The sequence below is a fragment of the Lactuca virosa genome, chromosome 3 (genome assembly GCF_052849685.1).
Source record: "Lactuca virosa cultivar CGN04683 chromosome 3, Lactuca_virosa_CGN04683_v6, whole genome shotgun sequence".
Classification (NCBI taxonomy): Eukaryota; Viridiplantae; Streptophyta; class Magnoliopsida; order Asterales; family Asteraceae; genus Lactuca; species Lactuca virosa.
In genome coordinates, this window is record NC_136428.1 from 260,096,073 (window position 1) to 260,121,624 (window position 25,552).

At 34.1% G+C, this 25,552-nt stretch overlaps 1 protein-coding gene across 1 annotated transcript; it reads left to right on the plus strand.

The window, feature by feature from the left end:
- Nucleotides 1-5,653: 5,653 nt before the first annotated feature.
- LOC145164562 (uncharacterized) lies at nucleotides 5,654-5,992 on the plus strand. The gene has a single exon (XM_079083274.1). It carries the CDS (start codon nucleotides 5,654-5,656, stop codon nucleotides 5,990-5,992), a length of 339 nt encoding a protein of 112 aa, XP_078939400.1.
- Nucleotides 5,993-25,552: the final 19,560 nt, after the last annotated feature.

Sequence of the window (25,552 nt, forward strand, 5' to 3'; positions counted from 1 at the left end):
GGACTTAATGAACAGGGTGTGTCATTCATACTTAGACAAATTTGTAATAGTTTTCATAGATTGTATTCTTATCTACTCACGAAGTGAGGAGGAGCATAGACAACATCTCCGACAAGTCTTGCAAACATTGAGAGCAGAGAAGCTATATGCGAAGTTCTCAAAGTGCGAATTTTGGATCAGGAAAGTAGGTTTCCTAGGTCACGTGGTCAGTGAAGAGAGACTACACGTGGACCCTTCCAAAATAAAGGCAATTGAGAACTGGTCAACACCCAAAACGCCTACAGAAATCCGTTAATTCTTAGGTCTTGCTGGCTACTATCGCAGATTCATTCAGAGTTTCTCCCGAGTTACTAAACCGCTTACCACTCTGACTCAAAAGGGTGTAACTTTTAGCTGGGGAGAGAAACAAGAAACAGTGTTCCAAACGCTAAAGCGAGCCCTGTGCAACGCACCTATTTTGTCTCTACCAGAAGGGACAGAAGACTTCGTAGTGTACTAGGATACGTCTAACCAAGGGCTAGGCCGTGTTCGTATGCAGCGAGGAAAGGTTATATCATATGCCTCGACACAGCTTAAGACACATGAGGTTAACTATACAACACACGATCTTGAACTGGGAGCTGTCATATTTGCACTGAAGATATGGAGACATTACCTCTATGGCACGAAATGCACAATATTCACGGACCATAAAATTCTTCAGCATATCTTCGGCCAGAAAGATCTAAACATGAGACAACGAAGTTGGGTGGAGCTACTAAATTATTACGAATGCGAAATTCGTTATCATCCCGGTAAAGCCAATGTAGTAGCTGATGCCCTTAGCAGAAAGAATACTCGGGACGTCAAGTAAAGTCGTTGACCATGACTATCCATTCACACCTGACCACCCAGATCAAAGACGCTCAACTTGAGGCCTTGAAACTCGAATGTGGCAGGTGAATCTTTAAGAGTAATGGAAAAAAATTTAGAAATCAAAGGTGATGGAGCCCGATATCTTATAAACCGGATCTGGACACCAAAGTTCGGTGGTTACATAGAGGTTGTCATGAATGAAGCACATAAGACGCGATACTCCATTCACCTAGGGTCAGATAATATGTATCAGGACCTTAAGAAACTTTATTGGTGGCGTAACATGAAGCCTGAGATTGCTACCTTTGTGGACAAGTTTCTTACTTGTGCAAAAGTCAAGGTATAGTACCAAAAGCCTTCAGGTCTAATACAACAACTGGAAATCCCCGAATGGAAGTGGGAGCGGATTACAATGGATTTCATAACTAAGTTACCCAAGACAACGGGTGGTCATGATACCATTTGGGTAATCGTTGATAGATTAACCAAATTCGCACACTTAGTACCCATAAAGGAAATATACAAAATGGAGAAGCTAACTAGAATATACATCAGAGAGATAGTTAGACTACACGGTGCACCAATATCTATTATCTCTGACCGAGATAGTAGATTCACCTCTCGATTCTGGCAGTCACTTCAGAAATCTCTGGGAACTAGGCTGGACATGAGTCCAACCTGCCATCCAAAAACTGATGGATAGAGTGAGAGAATGATTCAAACGTTAGAAGACATGCTAAGAGCATGTGTAAATGACTTTGGTAAAGCATGGGATACCCATTTACCACTAGTCGAGTTCTCGTACAACAACAGTTACCATACTAGAATTAAGGTTGCTCCATTCGAAGCCCTCTATGATCGCAAGTGCAGATCACCTCTGTGCTGGGCTGAACTGGGTGATACGCAACTGGCTAGAGGTCAAGTTCCAGACAGTACTCTCACTGGTCTGGAGATTATTCGAGAAACTACTGAGAAGATATTACAGATCAGAGATCGACTTAAAGCTTCAAGAGACAGACAGAAAAGCTACACAGACAAGAGAAGAAAACCCTTGGAGTTCCAGGTTGGTGATCGCGTCATGTTGAAGGTCTCACCCTGGAAGGGCATGATACGCTTTGGAAAGCATGGAAAACTTAATCCAAGGTACATCGGACCATTCGAGATTCTTGCTAGAATCGGTCCAGTAGCTAAAAAATTAAACTACCTCATGAACTCTGTCACATACATCCTATCTTTCACGTGTTTAACCTAAAGAAGTGCTTATCTGACGAGACTCTTGTTATCCCACTCGATGAAATAGAGATAAACGAGAGCCTCAAATTCGTGGAAGAACCAATAGAAATCCTAGATAGGGAAGTCAAGAGAACAAAGAAAAGTCATATCCTGATAGTGATGGTTCGCTGGAACGCAAAACGGAGACCTGAATTCACTTGGGAGCGAGAGGATCAAATGAAACAAAAGTATCTGCATCTCTTTCCCTAGTCTTATTGTATCTCTATAGTCTTAATTTCGGGACGAAATTCCTTTTAACGGGGGGATAATGTAACAACCCGTTATTTTCTATCTTGTAAAAGTCAACATAAGTCAAACATATCAAATTAAAGTCAAACTTATTGATTTGTTAATTTAATAAATTTAAATTAATGTTTTTGATACATATAAACAGTTAGTAAAAGTGTTGTAGAAATAAGAAGTTAAAATCCAAGGAAAACCGAGGATCCTCGCTTCGTCCGAGAACCCTTGCAGCCTTCTTATTCTTTCTTTCTTCGGACCGCAAACCGAAGGCATCAATCCAGTTTTCGGCTGCAAACTCCTCGGACTGCAAACACGTTTTCGGCCGAGAACCTCGGACCGAAAATGTGCGAGACAGAATTAATCAACTTTATCTCCTTGGTTTCAGCAACTTTATCTCTTCGGTATGAGTTCCCAACCGAAAACCCTTTCCTCGGTTTGTTCTCGGCAGAGAACCATTTACAGCCGAAAACCCACTTATATATATATATATATATATATATATATATATATATATATATATATATATATATATATATATATATATATATATATATATATATATATATATATATATAAGAAGTCAAAAATTCTTCCCTCATTTTTACAAGATTAAACCGAAATCAACCCTTTTCTCTCAAGGATCTGCAACCGAAAACACCTCTCTCCTCTCAAGAACATACGAAAATCACTTGATTATTCTTAGAATCTTACAAGTATTAACTATTGATCTTGTTTTCATTGCAAAAAAAACTTCCAATCTTCTTATTTTGGGCCGAAAACACCAAAATACATTAGATTTCACGAAGAACATGAAGAACACGAAAAACACCTACACACTATTCTAAGGATTATTGTAAGTCTTTTTACAATAATTAAGTGTTGTTTAACACTTTAAACATTTCTATACTATCTAATTTATACTTAATTTTATATTAATATAAATTAGGATTCAGTCTTTATCACGAGTTTTAACTTGTGGATTTAGCTCTACTACACTGTATCTACAACCGGAAACTCAAAAATGGTGAGTTCATACCCCTGCATTTTTACTATTTTTCAATGTTTTAAGGGGGGGAATACAAGTCTAACACAAGAATATTGTGTTTACAATCAAATGATTTCTAAATATTTCTAAAACGACTTTAAATTACTGAAACTCTTTCAGATATTTTCAAACTCTTTTAAATGTTTTAAGAACTCTTTTAAACTTATATTTTTCCAAAATCATATATATATATATATATATATATATATATATATATATATATATATATATATAAAAGATTTAAAGGGCTTAAGACTAATATTTCGCTTTATTTCCCTTTTCCTTGTCTGGATGTGAGCTTAGGGTAAAATTATTTGTCTGAATGTCGTTTATATTTTAGTTATATATATATATATATATATATATATATATATATATATATATATATGTATATATATATATATATATATATATATATATATATATATATATGTATATATATATATATATATATATATATATATATATATATATATATATATATAAAAGTTATTTCAATCAGATTCATATTCCTTAAGGGGATACTTTCATGAATATTACATATCAAGCATAACACACATAAATTATAATAGGTATAACTTATGGAACTCTGAAACTATTTTCACGAATCAGTTATACAAAGTTTAACAGATTACTCTCGTACAAATACTTTACATTCAAGTATACTAGAGAAATATCAAACTATCAGTTCATTTACTTCAAAATGACTTTTCATCATTTGTTATATACGTAATCGTCAATATGCTTTTTGTGAGACATTGTTCAGTTGCTTATTCATTTAGGCAATACTATTAAAGCCCTGATATTATAATAAGAATCTCCCGACAGAGAGCGAGACTAATGTGTATAGATCTATACGGGATTGATAACCCGCTCTCAGACTGTTAGCAATAGTTAGGCTGGTATGCCTATGAGTGACAAATGTCGTTAACAGTTATGACGCCTACAACGCGTTGTATCATGCCATCTAGTCATAGTATGGTTATAATAACTCACAAAAAAAGATATGAACAAATACGATTAGTGTATAATTAATTAAACCAAAGAGTACGAATACAAAGTGCTGGTTTTGCAATAATACGATTTACAGTATTACATTACAAAATACAGCTGGTGGAGCCAAGGATACTCACTTATACAGGGTTTTCAAAGAGTACAATTACAGAACTTGGAAAACATAAACAATACAGAGAACATTCTTTTTATAGTTTTATTGAATTAAAACTATGTTACGCTATTTTATAGTTTTATTGAATTAAAACTATGTTACGATACTTTATAATTTTCTTGAATTAAAAGTATGTTACACTACTTGATAGTACAACAACACTTATACAGAACGATTTTATGGTATTAAAACTACTTTACAGTTATATCAGAAAATATTGGATTTTCTGGAACAATAAACATGATTACTATTTCAAGAAACAAACATCAAAACTTCTATACATATATACTTATGCACTCACAAACTTAAATGTTGATACTCTCTTTTTCAATACACTTGTATTCTTAGGGAACCAGTAGACAAGTACATCCCCGGGATTTTGAGAAGACGGAACAGTATAGAGTCATGTCTTCTATCTTTTGCTATACATAACTTTTGATGTCATATATACAATGACTTGAACACTATGTAAAACTTATACATTATTAATGCAATGGTTGTTGTACTTTGATTACTATGATTCATGTGTTGTGATACTTAACATGAAGTCATCCACCCCCAGACGTTTCCGCCGCTCCGGTTTGGGGGTGTGACACTGTCATACTCTTAAGAGTAAATGACGGCTTGAGAGTAAACGTTAAAGGTATTTTACCTTTAACGGCCAACGTTAAGCTTTCAGTCAACGTTAAGAGTGTGAAAACGATGCAATCTGAAAGAATCTGGTGATTCAAGCATCTGAGTGCCCTTAAATGGTAACTTCATTGCTGCTTGCTTTTCGAACTCATAACCCCACTGTAAGTTCTACTTATTCCTCTGTTTGTTAAGGTTTTGGGCCTTTTGTGTTCTCTAAGTATTTTAACTCTATTATAGTCGTTGTTGTTTGTTGGTTATATTTGTTTTTTTTATACTGTCAGATTCCAAACTATCAATATTTTGACTGTGAGTCTCTCTGTCTGTACCATACTTGCTCGGGAACTAAAGTGTCTACGAATCTGGGTGGTATAGATAGCATTGAGTGGGACTTATAGTGGTTGTACATGATGATTTGGTTTCTTTGTTGTTTTTACACCATGTCTGGTGCAGGAGAAACTCCTAAAAGTTCTGGTTCTAAAAGCAGTGTTGATCACTATAATTTTGATGATCCTTTGTTTCTTCATCCGTCTGATAATGGTGTTGTCTCTATAATTAGTATTAAACTTACTGGTCCTGAAAATTTTAGAATCTGGAGAAGCTCTATGATAAGGGCTTTGAAGGGTAGGAATAAGCTTGGGCTTGTCGATAATACATTTTCTAAACCTACTACTGATGAACTTAAAATACAAAAATGGGAAAGAGACAATGCTATTGTTTGTTCTTGGATTCTTGGGTCAATTTCTGAATCCATTTATGCTAATCATGCTTATTCATAAGTTGCTTCTACTATATGGACTTAATTATACGAAACTTATCATAAAGTTGATGCTTCTGTTGTTTTTAATCTTCATAAGAAAATTAATTCTTTATGTCAAAATGGAATGTCTCTTTTAGAATATTATAGTAAACAAGATGCTTTGTGGAAAGAATTTGATGGTTTAACAAATTTGGTCGAATGTACATGTGATGCCTCTGTTCATCTTAATGATCATTCAAAGTTAATGAAACTCATGCAATATCTTACTGGTCTGGATGATGTTTTTAATCAATTTAAGAGTCATATTCTACTTATGGAACCACTTCCTAATGTTAGAGCTGCTTTTTCAATGGTGTCTAGAGAGGAATCCCACCCAAAGGGAGGATCTCTTTCTAGTACACCTTCTAAAACTCAAGGATCTGCCTTTGTTCGAAAATTTTCTAATCAAAATAGTTGTAAGTCCCTTAACTTGGATCTTCAATGTATCAATGCAATTGTTTGAATTAATGCGGAATCTTAATCAAATAATGATACGAAACAATCAATAAGATATAACAACAACAAGTTTCAAATGAATGCACACGATTCTATTGAATAATTGTCAAGTACATTCATACACTCTTCAACCGTGAATCACTATTGTTCACCGAAAACGCATTTAATCTGTCAAACAGCTATACATAGACTATATATATATATATATATATATATATATATATATATATACACACTACACCGATTAACCTAAAGCCCAAATAGAATAAGCCCACCGAAATCACTAGGAGATTTCGGTTCAAAAACCGAGAACCATATAATACATACAAAACAAAGCATAAACCACAAAATATAGCCCAACAATCTCCCCCTTAGTTTATTGCTTTTAGTTCACTTCAAGGCTTCTCCACGAAATGCACGTCCGCTTGATCAAATGCCCCTGCCCACAACTTCTTGTCAATTATTGTAGCTACCATTCTAGTGAAGGCTTTTGCGGTAGCTTCAAATAATTCATTCTCAACAATTATTTGAAAGTTTGACAAAGTGCGGATATCACGTTCTCCAAACTTCAACAGATCTTTGGGATCAACAATACGAAACTAGTTTTTCTTCAGCTTGATTACTACAGTAGCAGTAGCCTCATCATAAACCCAGAATTGTATTGTGTCCAAAGTGCCTTCAGGTAAGCGTTTGGGAAGTGGAATCCTCTTAGTTTCCTTCGTGGGTGGCCACTTGACATTCACTATGTTTTTATTTGTTCGAGGATCAATGACATCCTTGGCCTTTTTAGTAAACGATGAAATAGACTTTAAGCCTTCAAAGTTTTTTCGCTTTGATCTCAAGAAAGTTCTTAAAAGACCAGGCCATGGTGTCATTGGTTGGATTGTGGAAATGTGCATGGATAAGTTCAGAAAGGTCAACTTTTGTCCAGGAGAAAAAGTAAACTTTCTTCTCATAGTATTCATTTCTTCCACTTTTCTGTTTCACCACCCACATCCTCTTATCAGCATCATATACCCACATGGTGATGCCAGAACGGTCCCCATATTTATCTGTGAATTTCTTTCCAGTTTCTTTGAAAAACATCTCAGGGTGATCACCTGGAGCATTTTGGTCTGAATGCTTCATCACTAGCATCTTCCCTTTCAGCTGCTCAACTCTTATTTGCTTCTCTCTTTTTTCTTGAGCAGAAGCAGGACCAGAGGATAAGAATGTATCAAGATTAGCATCCGGAGCAGGTCTTGCAGCTCTTTCACTTGTAGGTTGAGAAGTTGGATTGGTTGGACCAGAACTAGAAGCAGTAATCTTTTCTCCTTCAGCGCTTAAAGGTTGAAATTCATCACCAAACTTTTGAAATAGGCGTTGTTTCAGGTCAAAGAATAGAGCAGTTAGACCACCAATATTTTTTGAAGTTTTGAGATCTTTGAAGCTTTGTCGGAGTTCTCTTTCTCAAGCTCACTGATATGAATGTCCTGCTTTCCAATTATCAAATCTTTTTCCGCAGAGCTTTGTTCTAGATCAAACACTCTGTTTTGAAGCAGAACCACATCAACCAGTTCAGAGTTAGGCAACTTGCTTTTGCCTTTGGAGATGTCCAGCTCAGGTGTTTCAAATGAGCTTCTTGAAGCTTGAGCACCTTCTAAAGGTATGACATCTTCTTCAACAACTGGGCTTTCAAAAACATGATCCATAGGAATGGATTCAGTGAACGGGCTTGACATTTCTTGAGTCACTGGAGAGATCTCACTGAATGGGCTTTGAATGTTTTGAGTTATCGAACCGGGCACAGTCGATGTAGATTTATTTTGAACTGGGTATGTGATAAGCACTCCCGGCCTTAGATCTCTTCTCTTTCGCTTCCTTGGAAGTAAAGCGTTGGCTGAGTCTTCTGGATCACTTCCAGATGGAGGTTCAATATCAACAGGAACTGTTTGGGGAGGCTTCCTTGCTGTTCTGTGAAGTTCTACAATAAGAGCATCCATCTGTTCAGGGGTAGGTGAGGAAGATTGCACCAATGTATCACTTTCCCTCTCAGTCACGATCGGAGGTGTGACAACAACATCCTCTTGTGGGATTAAAATACTTTGTTGAATAAAATTTTCAAAGTCATTTTCTGACAGTTCATTTCCTTGATCCTCTTGATCTTCTTCATCATTAGATACTTCAACCTCTTCAAAGGCAAATTGAAATTTTGGTTTGTGCACCACGTGTTCCTCGGCAACCTCAGCATTTATGGAACTACTAGCAGGAGTGTCTTCAACTTCAACAAACTTTCCAAATATAACCAACTCCTTCAATCCTTGATAAGCTACTTTAGCAGGCTTTCTTGATTGCTTCATGAGTCCAAAGGTGTTGAGACCCAAAGCTTTCATATCTAAAGTATCTGACGACCTCTCAATTTGGGGATATTTTTCATTCAGGATCATCTGAAGGAACCTGGGGTACATAAAAAATAGATCATTTTTCTTTCCCTGAAGGTTACTCTTCATCTCTTCAAAAACGAATTTTGAGAATTTGTAATCCCAGTCCATAGCCAGAGCGACAATGGCTGAGGTCACAGTCTGACTAATTTCATCAGAACCCCCCTTCCTTCCAGAAATGTAAATCACAAAAGAATGTGTCAGGAACCTCCAGTAAGGTGGCAGTAACTTCTTGATGTTGGGAGGATAAGTTCCTTCATAACACATCTTTTCCAGAACTTCCTTGACTTGATCAGCAGAGTACTAAATTGGGAATGCAGATGCATCACCAAATTCAAGTACTTCTTGGATAACTTGTTCAGAAATAATTACTTGTGTTCCTTTCACCATCAATTCAACAGTACCAGCTCCATCTGCTCCCAGCTTGTTGATCGAAGCATTTTTCCAGAACTCAGTAATCAGGTCTCGGTGGATGACTGGATTAGCACGAAGAACTTGAGAAATCCTGCAGTTGTTCAAACCCACCATCATGGATTTGAATTCTTGATGAGCAACAAGTGGATCCATGAGATATCCCACAATGTTGTGAGAATCTACGAATTTTAGTTGCTCTGTTATTTATCTGCACCAAACTAGCCAAGTAAGAATTAATTTAAAATTAATTAAATTGAGTTTGAAGTCTGATTTCGGTTAAAGTCAAAGCTTTAGTCGATTTCGATTAGAGACAAGGTTTCAGTCGTTTTCGGTTAAAGTCAAGATTTTAATCGATTTCGGTCAAAAAGATCGATTTCGGTCAAACCTCTTGTTTACCAGATGATTTTGGTCAATGATCGGTCAAGCCTTCATCTGATTTCGGTCAGATCGGGGTTGAACCGAAAACCCAAAATCTCATCGGAACCTGTTCTAACTCGGTTCTTTGGAAAACCTTGAGAAATTTACTCAAAAACCTACAAATCTATGAAACCAAGTGCATCAAAAACAACTTTAAACAATATTGCCATGATCGAAAACAAAACAATACCTGATTCACTGAACAATTTTGCAACAAAACAACAAATGAGTAGGTTTTTGCAGAAAACTCAAAGAAGTTAGAGAGAAAAACGACGATGATGATGATGGCTGTTTGGGGTTTTTCGGTGAAAAATCCTAACCAACCAAAAATGAAGTATATATATCACCAAAAAGTCCCAGACGGCCCACTTAATCGATTTCGGCCCATGAAAGTTAACCCAATTTTAATAAGAATGATTTCTTTCGATTTTATATTTCAAACACCAAATAAATAATAATAATAATATTAATTTTTTGATACTGTGTTCTTAATTCATTATAACTGTTTTGCATTAATCATTAGATTGGGATTCCACACCAATTCTAGTGATTTCGATTGATACGTTGGATTGGGTTTTACAATAGGTATCAGAGCAAGTATTGGCATCAATCGAATTGGCAAGATATTAAACGTTCCTTGGAATTTTTCTTGGTGTTTTTAGTGTTTTAGAGTTCTTTTTGATGAATATTATTGTTGTTGTTCTTCGTGTTCTTCACTACATTGGAGACTTTGATCAAAATTGGTCTTCATAATTTACAAGTTTCGTGTTTTTGGGCGCTTTCGGTCAAGGCTCGGAGTTCGCGGTGGAAAACTTCAAGTTCTTGGTTAGGTTTAGGAGTCTTCGGCGGCCAGCTGAAGTTGTTTGGATTTGCAATTGAAGATTAAAAAAATAGAAAATAAAACCTCAGGATTATCAAGAAAATTCAAACCGTAATTCAGTAATTGAAGTTGCATCCAGATAACCTGAGAGCAGAAATATTTAGCAACAACAACGTATTTAGCCTCAACTGTGTTTCAATTCCGAAACGAAGTTAACATATTCAAAATTCATCACGCCGTTAAATACGGTCCCCATTTGTGTGATCTTTTCTTTCTCCCTTCCCGCAAAGGACACATACCCTCAATTAAAGTTCTGAATGTCATGCAGTTGAGATATGTCTTCTGTCATGTGCCTTGAACAACCATTATCAACATACCGAAGTCTGATGATATTCCTCCATAGTTGCTCCACACAGAGTGCGGGATTAATTGGTTTTGGGAACCCAGTCCATTTTGAAACTGGGTTTACCATTACTATCTACACAAGATACTCTTTCCCATGACATATCCTGTTTATCAGATAAGGAACATAAGTAGTTATACGACTTTTGGACAATTTTGAAATGTGACCTTTTGGAACCCATTAGTAATTATGTTTAAGCATTTTAATGTTTAACCAAATGGGTGTTTCAATAATTGATTTTGAAATGGAACTACCTTTTGATTTATATTTGAATTGCAAGTGTAAGCTAGAGGACAAACCTTGAGATGAATTCGACCTCACCGAATTCGGTTTGGCTGAACCATCTCTCGAATTAGGCTTCTTGTCCGACATGCCCTTTTTGCCCTTGGGAGTCTGATTCTTGGCCTTTTTAGCATTCCAATCACCATTACGTGAACGTGACCTCGAAGGATTTATTTTGGAATATCTCCCCCTTGGCACGTTCTGCCAACCTTGTTCATAGTAGGGAACATATGAACGATGTGGGCAATTTCTAGCAATGTGACCAGGAGTCCCACAGTTAAAACAAGTTTTTTTTAAATATATAAGATTGTGACTTGGTCCTTGTCCAAATTCAATTTGTCTCAAATAAATTCCACAAGCACAAGCACATTTATTAGATTGTTTAACAAATTTTCGTGGCTTGAATTTTTCAACAGTGGGATTATTATCATCATAAGTTTTTGAAGCATTTTCAATAGAACAAGAATTATTTTTGTTCTGCTTGAACCCATATTGCACTGTTACTTTATCTGCACATGAGGTAGAGACGTTAGTATCGTTCACCTCAACACTTTTAGTGGGGCCAGATTGTTCGGTCTTAACTTAATTTGATACACGGAGCTGGCCATATTGAGCAGGTTTTTCTAATTCTATAGCTTCAGAGGTAGAAATATAATTATCAATAAAAGGAGATGGAACACTATGATACCCTAAGCCATTTTTCTGGTTATCTTTCCTTTTCAATTGTTTTTCTATCATAGATTCAAATATCTCACTTGCCACATCAAATTTCTTAAAGTTAAATTCAACATCCTTAAATTTGGCATTTAATGCATCAAGTTCAACAATTAACTTTACAATTTTCTCCTTGGCAAAACGATAGTGAACACATTTCGTGTTATATTCTTCTTTAATCCCACTTAAATCTTTAGTTTGTGCTTCTAGTTTTTCTTTAAGCGGTTTGTTTACTTTCTTGATTTCATATATTTCATTTTTATGGTCAAAAACCTCCCTAACTAATAACTCATTTTTGTTCACGATATTTATTTATTTTATCTTCACTGGATTGAGAGCATGAGGTTTTACTTACCTCCTTGGTGATTGAACTGTTGTAAAGACTCATTATTTATCAACGGTAAAAATATGGTTGTGCGAATTGATTTTGACCGAAAGCCAAGATAAATACCCTTTGACCGAAAACACCCATAGTCAACACCCTGTTGACCGAGAACCTTGAAGGTCAACTGTTTGACCGAAAACAGTTTATCGAGAACAATATGTTGGCCGAGAACTCTTCCAAGCCGAGAACCTAATATCCTTTTGCCGAAAACGTTATTCACCAGCCGCCGTAAACACTAGAACCTAACCGAAAACGAATTTTTGATCGTGTTTGCTTATCCAATGAATTCCAAATTTGGTAAATTACCAAAAACAATTTCCCACGCAATATCCTCCAAAATTAGTGAAGAACACCAAGAAAATGATGAACACGAAGAACAACAAAAATCCTTTTTCTTTCAACACAACCAAAAAACACCACAAAGGAAAGAATGTTTCGAAAGCAATTGATACCCAAAACAGCCTTAAGTCGTTTTTAAGGCTCTGATACCACTTGTAAAACCCAATCTAATGTATCAATCGAAATCACTAGAATTGGTGCGGAGTCCCAATCTAATGATTAATGCAAAACAGTTATAATGAATTAAAGAACACAATATCGAATCTTCAATGCACACTATATTGATGAATAGTCTAGTACATAAGATCTCAATGTTTCTCGGTTCTCTCTATCTCTTTAAAACTCGAAATCAGCTAATGGAATCACCAGCCCTAATTACGGATGAAATAACACTATATATACCTAGACCTAATTACAAAGGCCAAACCCAAAAACCCAACCGAAAGCATCATTAAGCCCACCGAAATCACAAGGTGATTTCGGTGGTGTTTGGACCGAAATCACCATGTGATTTCGGTGGGCTTAATGATGCTTTCGGTTGGGTTTTTGGGCTGGGCTTTTGTAATTAGGTCTAGGTATATATATATATATATAGTGTTATTTCAGCCGTATTTAGGGTTGGTGATTCCATTAGCTGATTTCGAGTTTTAGAGAGATAGAGAGAACCGAGAAACATTGAGATCTTATGTACTAGACTATTCATCAATATAGTGTGCATTGAAGATTCGATACTGTGTTCTTAATTCATTATAATTGTTTTTCATTAATCATTAGATTGGGATTCCGCACAAATTCTAGTTATTTCGATTGATACGTTAGATTGGGTTTTACAATAGTAATAATAAAACTCATGGTAATCAGAATTTGCAATGTAAAAATTGTGGTTTAAAAGGTCATACTATTGAAAGATGCTATAAAATAATTGGTTTTCCAAATGATTTTAAGTTTCGAAACAATGATTCACAAGGTTCCAATAAGTCTATTTCTTGGAATGTTAGTGTATTGAGCACTCAGACTGACAACCAGTTTGTGAATAGTGCTCAATATAGTAATACTTATCAATCTGATTGTTTTTCTGATAAGTTTTACTTGACTAGTGATCAATATGCTAAGTTTGTGAGTCTTATAAATGAGAGACAATGAACTGCAGAGGTGTCTGCTAATATGATAGGTATTTGTTACAATTCCTATGTTAATAATAACAAATGGGTTATAGATTCAGGTGCAAGTCAACATATGACCAATAATGATTATCTTTTGAAAAATAAAGTTGATGTTTCAAAACTTGATATGCGTGTGGATTATTCTAATGGTTCCTATGCAAAAATAAATCAAATTGGTAATATGCATCTGTCTGAGTCTGTAACCTTATTTGATGTTTTTGTTGTTCCATATTTCAATGTGAATTTGTTATCTATTCATAAGTTGTGTAAGGATAATAGTCTTAAAGTTGCTTTTGATGAATCTAGTTGTGTTGTTTATGACTCACAGTTCAAGGTGACTGGTAATGAATTTGGGGGTCTTTATTACCTTGATAGCTCATGTGCTTCAGGTAAAAGTTTTGTATCTATTAAAACTCAATGTTGTGTTTCTAAGTTAACTTGACATAATAGACTAGGACATCCTTCAGATCAGTACCTGGATGTTCTTAGAAAAACTCTTAATTTAGTTTCATATAGTATTCCTCCTTGTGATGTTTTTCATAAAGCTAAACAGACTTGAAATTCTTTTCAACTAATTGAATATAAAACCACTAAGATAGGAGAAATTATTCATCTTGATGTATGGGGTCCCTATGGGGTTGCTACTGCTGATGGATTCAAATTCTTTTTAACTATTGTGGATGATTTCACAAGAGGTGTCTGGGTATATTTGATGAAGTCTAAAACAGAAGTGTTTTATTGGTTTACAGTTTTCTTTAACATGCTTAAAAATATTTTTTTAATGTTTTCATTAAGACTATAAGATCTGATAATGGGACAGAGTTTGTTAATAATCAGTTTCATGAGTTTTGTTTTAAAACAAATGGTCTTTTACATCAGACTACTTGTGCTTATACTCAACAGACATTTGTTAAATGTATGTAGAGCTTTACATTTTCTGTCTGGTCTTCCTCCTAAGTTTTCGGGAGAAGCTGTTCTTACTGCATCTTTTTTATTAATAGACTTCCAACTTTTGTGTTGCATGGAAAGTCACCATTTGAAATGATTTTTAATAAAGTTCCTAAGTTTGAAAATCTAAGAGTCTTTGGTTGTCTATGTTTTTCTATTAAGTTGAATGTTTTTGAAAAGCTATCTGAAAGGTCTGAAAATCTGTTTTAATTGGATATTCTAATGAGAAGAAAGGTTACAAGCTTTATAGTCTTGATAGTCATTCAATCTTTTTTTTCTAGGGATGTGAAATTTTATGAATATGTCTTTGCGTTTAAAATGAAAAAGGATTCTGGTGGAATAAGTATTAATATTGATTATTTTGATTTGACTGATGAGTTGAATTCCAAGGATTTTGTTTCTATGATGATTTTTATAAGACTTCTAATATAGCTAATACACTTAAACCTAATGAGACTGGTTCTAGCAACCAGACTGATGGAAGGAGTGCAACCATCTTTCTTGAGCCCACTGATTCTAGCAGCCAGGGTGGCAAGGTACTTACTCCTCACTCTTTGCAGGTTGTACCTGGCTCATCTGGTCTGTCTGAGGGAACTAGTTTAAATGAATATGATTCTTCTGGTAGTAGTCTTGTAGGGATTAGAAGGCCTGATAGAGTGTCTAAATTTCCTCAAAAACTATCTGATTATGTGATAGAAGGTAAATATAAGTATGGTATTGAAAAAACTTTGAACTATTCCAAGTTGTCTTCTGAAATTTTTGTTTTGTTTCCAATATAAATAAAACTATAGAACCGCGAAATTATCTTGAAGCCTCTACTGATCCCAATTGGGTAGAAGCTATGAATGCTGAAATGGATGCTTCGTATCATAATAATACTTCGATTATTACTTCTTTATCTTCTAATAGAAAACCCATAGGTTGTCGCTGGTTGTATAAAATTAAATACAAGTCAAATAGTGAGGTTGAGCGTTATAAGGCTAGGTTAGTTGCAAAAGGTTATAGTCAAAATGAGGGTATTGACTTTGAGGCTACTTTTTCTCCTGTAGCCAAAATGGTTATTGTTCGTGTGGTTATTACTTTAGCTGTTAATAATGGGTGGAGTTTGTTTCAGCTTGATGTAAGTAATGCATTTCTTTATGGTAGCCTAGATAAAGAAGTGTATATGTCTCTTCCTGAAGGTTATCATACTCCTGGTGATAATAGATTTTGTAAATTACTTAGATCTCTATATGGCCTTAAACACATGCCTAGGAAATGGAATGAAAGATTGTGTAGTGATTTATCTTAATCTGGGTTTATTAAAAATATCAGTGATTATTCTTTGTTTGTTTGAAATAACGGAAATTTTATTGTTTTGTTGCTTGTGTATGTTGATGATATGGTATTAACAGGTAGTGATGTTTCTGAAATCAATAAGGTAAAAGATTTTTTAAAGACTAAATTTTTCATAAAAGATTTAGGAAAGCTTAAGTTTCTTCTAGGTATTGAGGTTATTGATTCAGATGGTGGTTTGTGTTTTGTCTCAGAGAAAATATTGTCTTGAATTGTTACATGATTTTGGAATGCTTGGTTGCAAGGCTATTAAAACACCTTTGGATGTAAATGTTATTGTTTCAAGTAGTGGTGTTGATGATAAGGATGTTTTGCTGGAAAATATAACTGAGTATCAGAAATTAATAGGGAAACTTGTTTACTTAACTATAACTAGACCTGATATTTCTTTTGTTGTTCAAACTCTTAGTCAGTTTAGGCATTCACCTAGACGTTTTCATTTTCCTGTTGCTTTAAGAATTTTGAGATATTTGAAATTAAGTCCTAGAAAGGGTATTAAAATTGTAAAAGATAATATTTTTCAGTTAAGTGCTTATGTGGATGCTGACTGGACTAAGTGTGTGTTCAGTAGAAGGAGTGTAACTAGTTTTTGTGTTTACATTGGAAATAGTTTGATTTCATGGAAAAGTAAAAAATAGGATATTGTTTCAAGATCTTCTACTCAATCAGAGTATCGTGCTTTGGCTTCAGTTTCATGTGAGATTATGTGGATCTTCAAGCTGTGCTTTGATCTAGGTGTTAAAAACTTAATTCCTGTTAATGGTTTTTGTGAAGATGAGTCTACAATCAAACTTGCTTTAATTCCTGTATTTCGTGAAAAAACTAAACACTTTGAAGTAGATGTTCATTTTATTCGTGATAAAGTTTCAAAAAGAGTAATAAAGATTGCTAAAATTAATTCCGAAAAATAAAAAGGGCTAACATTTTTACAAAAGCTCTTCCTTCAAACTCAGCATAATTTTTTATGTGTAGAGTTGGGATTGTTTGATCCTTTTCAAATTTAAATTTTTTCCTTTTATGATTATCTTAAGAGGGGGTGTTAAAAGTATGCATATTATTCAAGATCATCATAAAAGTATATGTTCTATTTTTGTTCTTTGTTTGTATTTATTTATTTACATAGGAGTACTATTTGGTTGTTTATCATAAGTCAAAGGGTGCAACTGGGTTCTCTTGTTCATGTTTAGAAAGAAACACACAGATCTTTATTAGGTCGGTTTTTTTTAAGGTTTGGTATGGATAAAATCAATATCCAACTTGAGTCTTGTACCCGAAGTATATAACGTGTGTTTCAAGTCTTTTTGGTCATTCAGTCATCTCAGTTGTTCTTATTCACATTCATTTTGCTCTCGTTTTTTCATCGTTTTTCACATATAGATTTTAGGGTTCTTAGATTGTTCAGTTGAATTCTTATTCGTCATCTGTAATATCTAGTTCTCTTAGTGTTTTTGTTTCTTATTAGAGTGAGAGTGTGATTGTAGTGAGATTTCTGTTGGAAGTTGAGGTAAACCAATTGGATCTTGTTCCAATCATCAAAAGATATGTTGATGTTGTGAATTGTTTTGTGTTTTTATCATATATATATATATATATATATATATATATATATATATATATATATATATATATATATATATATATATATATAGAAAGTACACGTCGTCTCGATCCCTAAAATATAAATTTCGTAGAAATCCGACTCCGTATGAATTACATATGATTTTTATAAGATATAAACCTCAGTCGCGCACAAGGAATGTGTGACGTTAAAAACTACGAAGAGAATGGTTGAGTTTTAGCTAAAGTCACTAAAAAGACAATCGTAGTACTCTTTAAGATAGGAATTTTGAGAAAAATAATGCCAAAAACGGAGTCTGTACGAGAGAGTTATGATTTTAGCAAAATCATTTAATCTTATATAATAGCGACAGAATATAAATTCATAATTAGCTGATGGAGTCTAAAGGAAAGTTGTAGATCTCATCGAAAATGGAGTTCGTATGAAGAAGTTATGGAATTTACAAAATCTACGATATGCGCCCCGTGCAGTGCAATACATGCGATTTGAAAAGCGTCAACATAAAGTTGGTGAGCTCACATGTTTTTATTTTTATATCAAATGTACTTTTAAAAAAAAAGGTATACGTTTTACTCTATATAAGTGCTTCAAAACATATATAATTATATGTACTTTCTAAACCAAAAGTATGTGTCTAATTTTATATAAGTACTATTTCAACTTATATAATAAATATTTTTAGATTACTCGCAACGTTACAATAAGTCCCTATGACCGAGTTGCTGACAGGTTGGTGCCCCTTATGATGCTTTCATCGGACGCCATAGTAGTTTAGACCGTTATCACTCGTGACATAATGGTTGAGGTTTTAGCTAGCAACCGTAGGTGGGGGTGTCAACACGTATAGATCTATACATAACTCTTCCGTTCACTTAATATTTAACGGTTATAAGTCAAATATCTTACTAAGCGTTATACTTAGGTCATGAAATGTCTTATGAACCATCGAGTAAGTAGTTCTAAAAAGTTGTAGCCCTAACTTAAATGTTAAGTTATCAGGCCAAAAATTTCATTTTTATAATTATAATATATATTTTATAATTATATACAGACAGAGTAACAACAGTGGATAACTATATTCTAGTTACGTGAATAGAGTAACAACATTGGATAACCAATATCCAAGTTATATGGGTAGAGTAATATGATTTCATCTGTTACATAAATGCGACAGTTTTAATGACACTTATTATAACGAATAAATAACGACTATGGTTTATAACAATAATAACTAACATATTGAATATATATAAAAAATATCATTTTAAACATGTATTCTCCCCCGAAAACAGTAAAAAGTTTTTAAAATGGGGTCGTGAAACGCATCCTCAAAGCATGCTTTTTAAAAGCTTCAGATTGCGTCGAAACCAAACGGACAACGCTTCATTGTAAAAAGAGTTGAAAGTGGTCGGAACGGGGGTTGATGCTTGCAAGATTTTTCTACCGGAAAAATAGGTCGGAGATCGCCAGAAAAAGACATCGGAGGAGGGGCTGATGGTCATCGAGAAGTGGCTGCCAGTGGTGCGTCGTTGGAAAAAGATGGTTACAGGTCGGGGAGATCGGAAGGGGTAGATCGACGGCTGGTGGTGGCTGGAGGCGGTAGCTGGCAACGACACAAGGCCACAGTGTGGTGGTTTGTGGTGGTTCCGGTCGAGAAAAAGAGAGGGGGTATTTTTGACGGAAAGAGGTGCAAGAAAATTGGTTACCCCTTTCTTTAATTTATTGCCAAGCTTAGTTGAAATGGGTGCCCGAGATCAATTAGTATGGCACAACATTAAGCCACGAGCCCCGGGTTCTCGATCTGACTTTTCACGAATTTTCTAAAGTTACTGCTTTGTAGTACTCAATCTCCTTATTCATAAAATGTAAAGAAATCCACCTAACGAGTCTCTCAACTATGTGAACAAAGCCTTTGAAAGTACAGTAACAGTGAGTTCCTGGTTGCTACAGTCCGGCTAAAATCATGAAAGGGTGAGAGTTTTGTGAAATGAAAAAGTTAGAAATTGATTCAAATAATAGACTACATCATGATTCAAAAAATGTTAATATGTTTTTCAAAAGAGTTGCATAGCTATGCAGATAAATCGTTTGAAAGTTCGTTTTCGGGAAAGTTGCCATTGTATTGTCCGATCCTTAAGGATTTTTCGGGCAAAATGAGTTAAATATAGCTTTAGATGCTAAATGATGTTACGATCGAGGGAAAATTATCAAAAGTTTCATATTCAACGTCTAAGGCACCAAACGAAGCATGTGTAGTTTCGCTAATTATGTCTTTAGACGGCTGACTTGTATGTTTTCTTCCAACAATGATAATTTTTGCATACGAACTCCATTTTTGACGTTTTTTATATCCATGTAATTGTAATAACGCGTACTTTTTGGATGTGGTACTTTTTATACAAAACAGTACTTAATACATATACTTATTTCAATAGTGAATTTTAATTCACTTTTTTTGTGTACAACGTCAAGTATTTGCTCGTCCATATTTTTTACAACTTGAGGATGTAACTCATTTTTCGGATGTATTTGAATGTATAATATTGTATTTTCATCAAAAAGAGTCAAACATTATACATTAGGTCTATTACATTGATGTTCGTCAAGCTTGCGATTAACGATTATCGACCTAAATTTGACGGATGCCACAAGTTAGCGGGTTATGGTTTAAATCTTATAAATGTGTCGTGAGATTTCAGGTTGAAACACTAAGCAAGTTGAAAGTGTAAGAGTTAGGTAGATGACAAAAAAAAACATAAAAAATTATAAAAGTAGGATCTGGGATGTGGATGGGCGATACCAGTGGAGCATGAGAGAGTAATGTGGTTTTGAATTTGGGTTTATCCACACTGAAAATATTCATGTCATTTTCGAGTTGAATTTTTTACCCTAACCTTACCCGTTTAATTTTCATTGTGTGTGGTGTCAACCTGTTTAATTAAAAGGGTTGAAAACCCTCATCCAAACTCGTTTATTTTGTGTCGAGCTCATTTCGTGGTAGCGTATGATATTAGTTTTTGCCACATCTTGTTGATGCTCATAGTCATTACAATCTTAAGCATACTCTAGTTGCAAATACCACTTATTTGTCTTGGCTTGTTACCCCATGGCCGACGCTAGGAAGCTATAACAATATCCTAACACACCATTCTCTATTCTAATAATTTCAGTTAAATCGACGAAAAAGGATGATTGTGAAATGCACTAACTTATATAAATATTTTACCTGCCACCAATTTAGGACCGACCGAGGGGGCAAAGAAAGCTGGACGATCTCTCCGGGCCTCCCCAAATCTTGGGGCCTCTAGTTCGATATATATATATATATATATATATATATATATATATATATATATATATATATATATATATATATATATCCTCTCTAATAAATAAGGTTTTTTTGCCACTTGTCATACTCTCATTCAAATTGTTAAATGTCATTTTTATGGTTATTTTGAGTTAATTTTTTTTTCCACGTGTCATTTTATTAGTTTTTTCTATTTTATTAAATTTCACATAATATTTTAATGTAATAATTGCAATACATAGAGTAATACATGGATATTAATTTCATTAATAAATTTACCTTTTAATTTCAAAGTTCCCAAAATTAAAATTCATTAGTTTTTTTTCTTTATTTAAATTTAAAGTTCTCAAATACTTTGACCTTTATATTTAATATATATTTTTTTTAAATTAACCCATGTATACATGGGTGTTACAACTAATATATATATATATATATATATATATATATATATATATATATATATATATAATTTTAGATATTATAAATATAAAATATGTATTTTGGAATTAAACACATTCGTAGATGAGATAGTTAAAGCGTTGATGCCTTTTAACTGTTTTAATAACTTCTTTTTACAAATTATTTTTTTGTATTTTACATTTTTTGTGTATCTTAATCGTCCTGATATGTGTCCACCATCATTTCCACTTCCAAGTATGCCTTCACCATCGTTTCCACTTCCCCATTCAGGGGCGGAACACGACTACAATAAGCAGGGCCGCTTTCTTTTATTATTAAGATAATTTAACAAATTTAATGTTGTTTATTATCAATTTGTAAAACAATGTTTGATGTCACTATATAAATGTCATTATATAATTAATAATGTTATAAAATTGATCAAAAATATCATATTATTAGGTAAGAAAATAAAATAATATTTTACAACGGTTCTAAATATTTTACTTAGTCTTCATCAGTTAAAGATAATTCATCACATCATCATTTATACAAGAAGATTGACTCATATATCATAAAAATCAGAAATAACGTTAACATTGGATTTGTTTATTAACTCAGTATAATAGCCTAAAAACTAACAAAATTAACATTTAAAATAATTACTATGAATATTATTATAAATATCAAAGACAAATTTATTGCATTTTAATTTCAAATCTGTTTATAAATATATAAACAATTCGTAATTAGTAGATGCATATCAATCAAAATAAATAACTACCATAAATAATCCTATTTTAATTTCAAATCTATTTATAAATATATAAACAATTCGTAATTAGTAGATGCATATCAATCAAAATAAATAACTACCATAAATAATCCTAATAAGTTAACGAATTTTATGAAGTAATAAGTTAAAACTAATTAGTGTTGAAGTAAAAGATAAAAATAAAAATAAAACAAAGATAATATTTTTATAGAGCCAAGAGTTGTTGAACATTTTAGCATTGGAAAGAGAAAAAGAAAAATCAGAAGTAAATACTACACATTAACCTAGATATAGATGAAAAAGCAACGTCTTTAACATCTCAGTTTCATATTACCACTTTACCAAATCACCATGGCCAAGAAGAGAGACAAGAGCCAAAAAAGAGATAATAAGTTGCACCTTTGAGATAGTGAAACTCAGGATCTCGAGAAGGCGACCAGTTAGACCAGGAGACATGGACTCAGTCAGAAGATCAAAGAGGCGACTTGGAACCAGGATTTTCCGACAGACCAGTGGTACAGGCGTGGTGTAGAAATGATTTGTAAACATGTCTTCTTAACTTTTTTATGAGTTTTGTAGAAATGATTTGAGTGTAATTTTGGATCTATGGACTTTAAAATTTTAATATGCAGATAGAGTCCAAAGTAATTGGGATTTTGTTACTTTATTTAGTCTAGATTTTGATTTGGTCGATTAGTTTTGTGGGTTCTTTGGATTCAAATATTTTAAATTCTTTATGCAATTATCAGTTCCTCATTGTTTGAAAGGCGTCTATCTTATTTCTTCAAAAATAATTTTCTTGATTTATAAAAAAACGATTTTGAACTTCTTCAACTGTAAACTCTGCTAACATTTGTTTATTTTAATAATAACTACCGTACAAAGCTGGGGGGCCATGGCCTCCCCTGGCCCCTACAGTGTTCCGCCACTGTCCCCATTAGACTCTCACCACCAATGGTAATTTGTATCAATAACCGTAAATGAATTCTTGTTTTCTATGGTAGTACTAACCCTAAACAAATTCTGATTTTCTTTCTCTGGAGCTTTGTACCTCTGTTTGACTTTTTCTCACTCTTCTGTCCTCAATCTGATAAGACTTAAAACTCAAACAAGATCGAAATTGTCAACAAGAAATCATCCATTCGTAACTTCTTTTCTTGCTATTCTCTAATGTTTCATGCTTGGTTGATCGAATTCCACTTTTCAAGTTTATACACATATGACCATCATCTGAGTACTATATTTAATGTTTGATGTCGTGTCTGTTAAAAAGGTTCGAAGATGTTTAATTATGTTGAGATCAGCTAAAATTGTCCTAATTTCCCTTATTGCATTTGTTGGGGCTTTAGTCTTGGTGTTGGTTTTTTTTTTGGCCATTGAATCATTGCTCAAATCTTATTCATGTTACAATACAAAGCTATTGGTTCTGGAAGTTTTATTTAGATGGAAAAATATTTAGTAAAAAGTGAATCTTTTACTATGGGTTCCTAATTGAATAAGAGGCGGATGTTCTATGAATATGTGATGTTCGTGAAGTGGCATAAGTGTTTCCATATGAAGTTTGATTTGAGCAAAAAAAAATTGAGTTTTTTCCCCTGAAGTGATCATGATTATTATGTGTTGATGTTTGGGGCATTTGCAAAGTGATGATGTGGTGGAATTTGGTGTAAAATTAAGTTAAACGGGATAGAGAATTAGAGATTTAACTGGAAGCTTCCTTCTTTTTTCTGGTAAAAAATTTGACTTTATTCCCCTAATACAATGGAATTGCCCAGAACCCTTGTTGTTAACTTCTTTAAAAGTGTCAATATTTCTTGTATTGTCTTTGTTGGTGTTGCTTAGTTTATTAGCATGTTTTTAGCTTTAGTGATAATATATGTTTTTAGATGTTTAGTTTTTTCAGTTCTTGTTCTTTTTTTTTATTTTTTATATGTCTAGTTGTAACATCCCAAAATTTAAGACCAAAAATTTTATTTTTAGTTTAATAAAAACCATCTTTCAAAAACATGCTCACGGAACCATAATAGAAATGAAATGTAATCAAACATCCAAATATATTAGAGTCAAATAAAATGCGAAACAATCATGGTGTGTGCAATGCGATCATCACGAGCTCTACCCTTTCGATCCGGAAGTACCTGAAACATAAACTGGAAACCGTAAGCACGAAGTTCAGTGAGCTCCCAAAAATACCGCATACCATACATATTAAACATATAATGGGCCCCGCCCGTCATCACGCCCCACCCGGCATCGAGCCTCGCTCGGAACAGATCTGTCAGTAAATAATGGGCCCCGCCCGACATACATACAAACAGATAAACACATGTAAGAATCACAAAAATAAATAGCATACAAGATAGTCATCAGGCCCCGCCCGGTATACATAACAGATATCATACATGCAGAGTCACATAGACAACTAGCATCCTAATCATAATAAACCATGGGACATAATTGGTGCCTTTGACCCGCTAAGTAAAGTGAGGAAACTCACCTCAAGCTTTCGAATATCTCAGATAAAATCTCATACTGCTGATCCGGAAAATCCCTGCACCAACATCATCAATAATACCCAATTAATAATTTGGTCTTAACCCATAATCAAGAATCATACTCACAAATATGGCTTAAGGACCCAAACAAATGCACAAATGAAACCCTAAATTAGATCTAGCATAAGGAATCAACAATTAGAGAACTTCATACCTCAAATAGCTTGCAAAAATGATGATGAATCTGGATCTACAAGCTCAATTCACTCTAAAGCAACCTCCGAGTGTTCTTCTTCCTTCAAATAACCAAAAACACCAAAAAAAACTCACTTCCAAGCTTAAATATCACATAAGGGAAATTAGGGTTTCGATCTTAGGGTGTAGAGGAGTGGAGGCTGACCAAAGGATACAACCAAGGAAACATAAGTTGCCTAAAATGGCACACGCCCTAAAAATTAGGGTTTCCCTTTGTTTAGCGTACGCCCCACGTACGCCCAGCATGCGTGGGTTCCACTACAACCATCAGAAGAGCCAGTACGCCCAACATAATCATAGAGTACGCCCAACGTACTCGGTTAGGAAACAAATTGTAAAGAATTCAAATAAAGGGTTAAAAAGGAACATACCACTAAACAGCGAATGTTACAATTCTCCCTCGCTTGAATCAGATTTCGTCCTCAAAATCTCCTTCCACAAATAACTCTGGGTAATGCTCCTTCACCTCTTCTTCAGGCTCCCAAATCCAATCTAAACCCTTTCGGTGTTGCCACTGCACCTTCACCAACTCCACAACCTTGTTCCTCAAGGTTTTCGTCTTCCTGTCGAGGATCATTGCCGGTCTCTCAATGTAGTTCAGGCGATCATACACCTCAATATCCTCTAG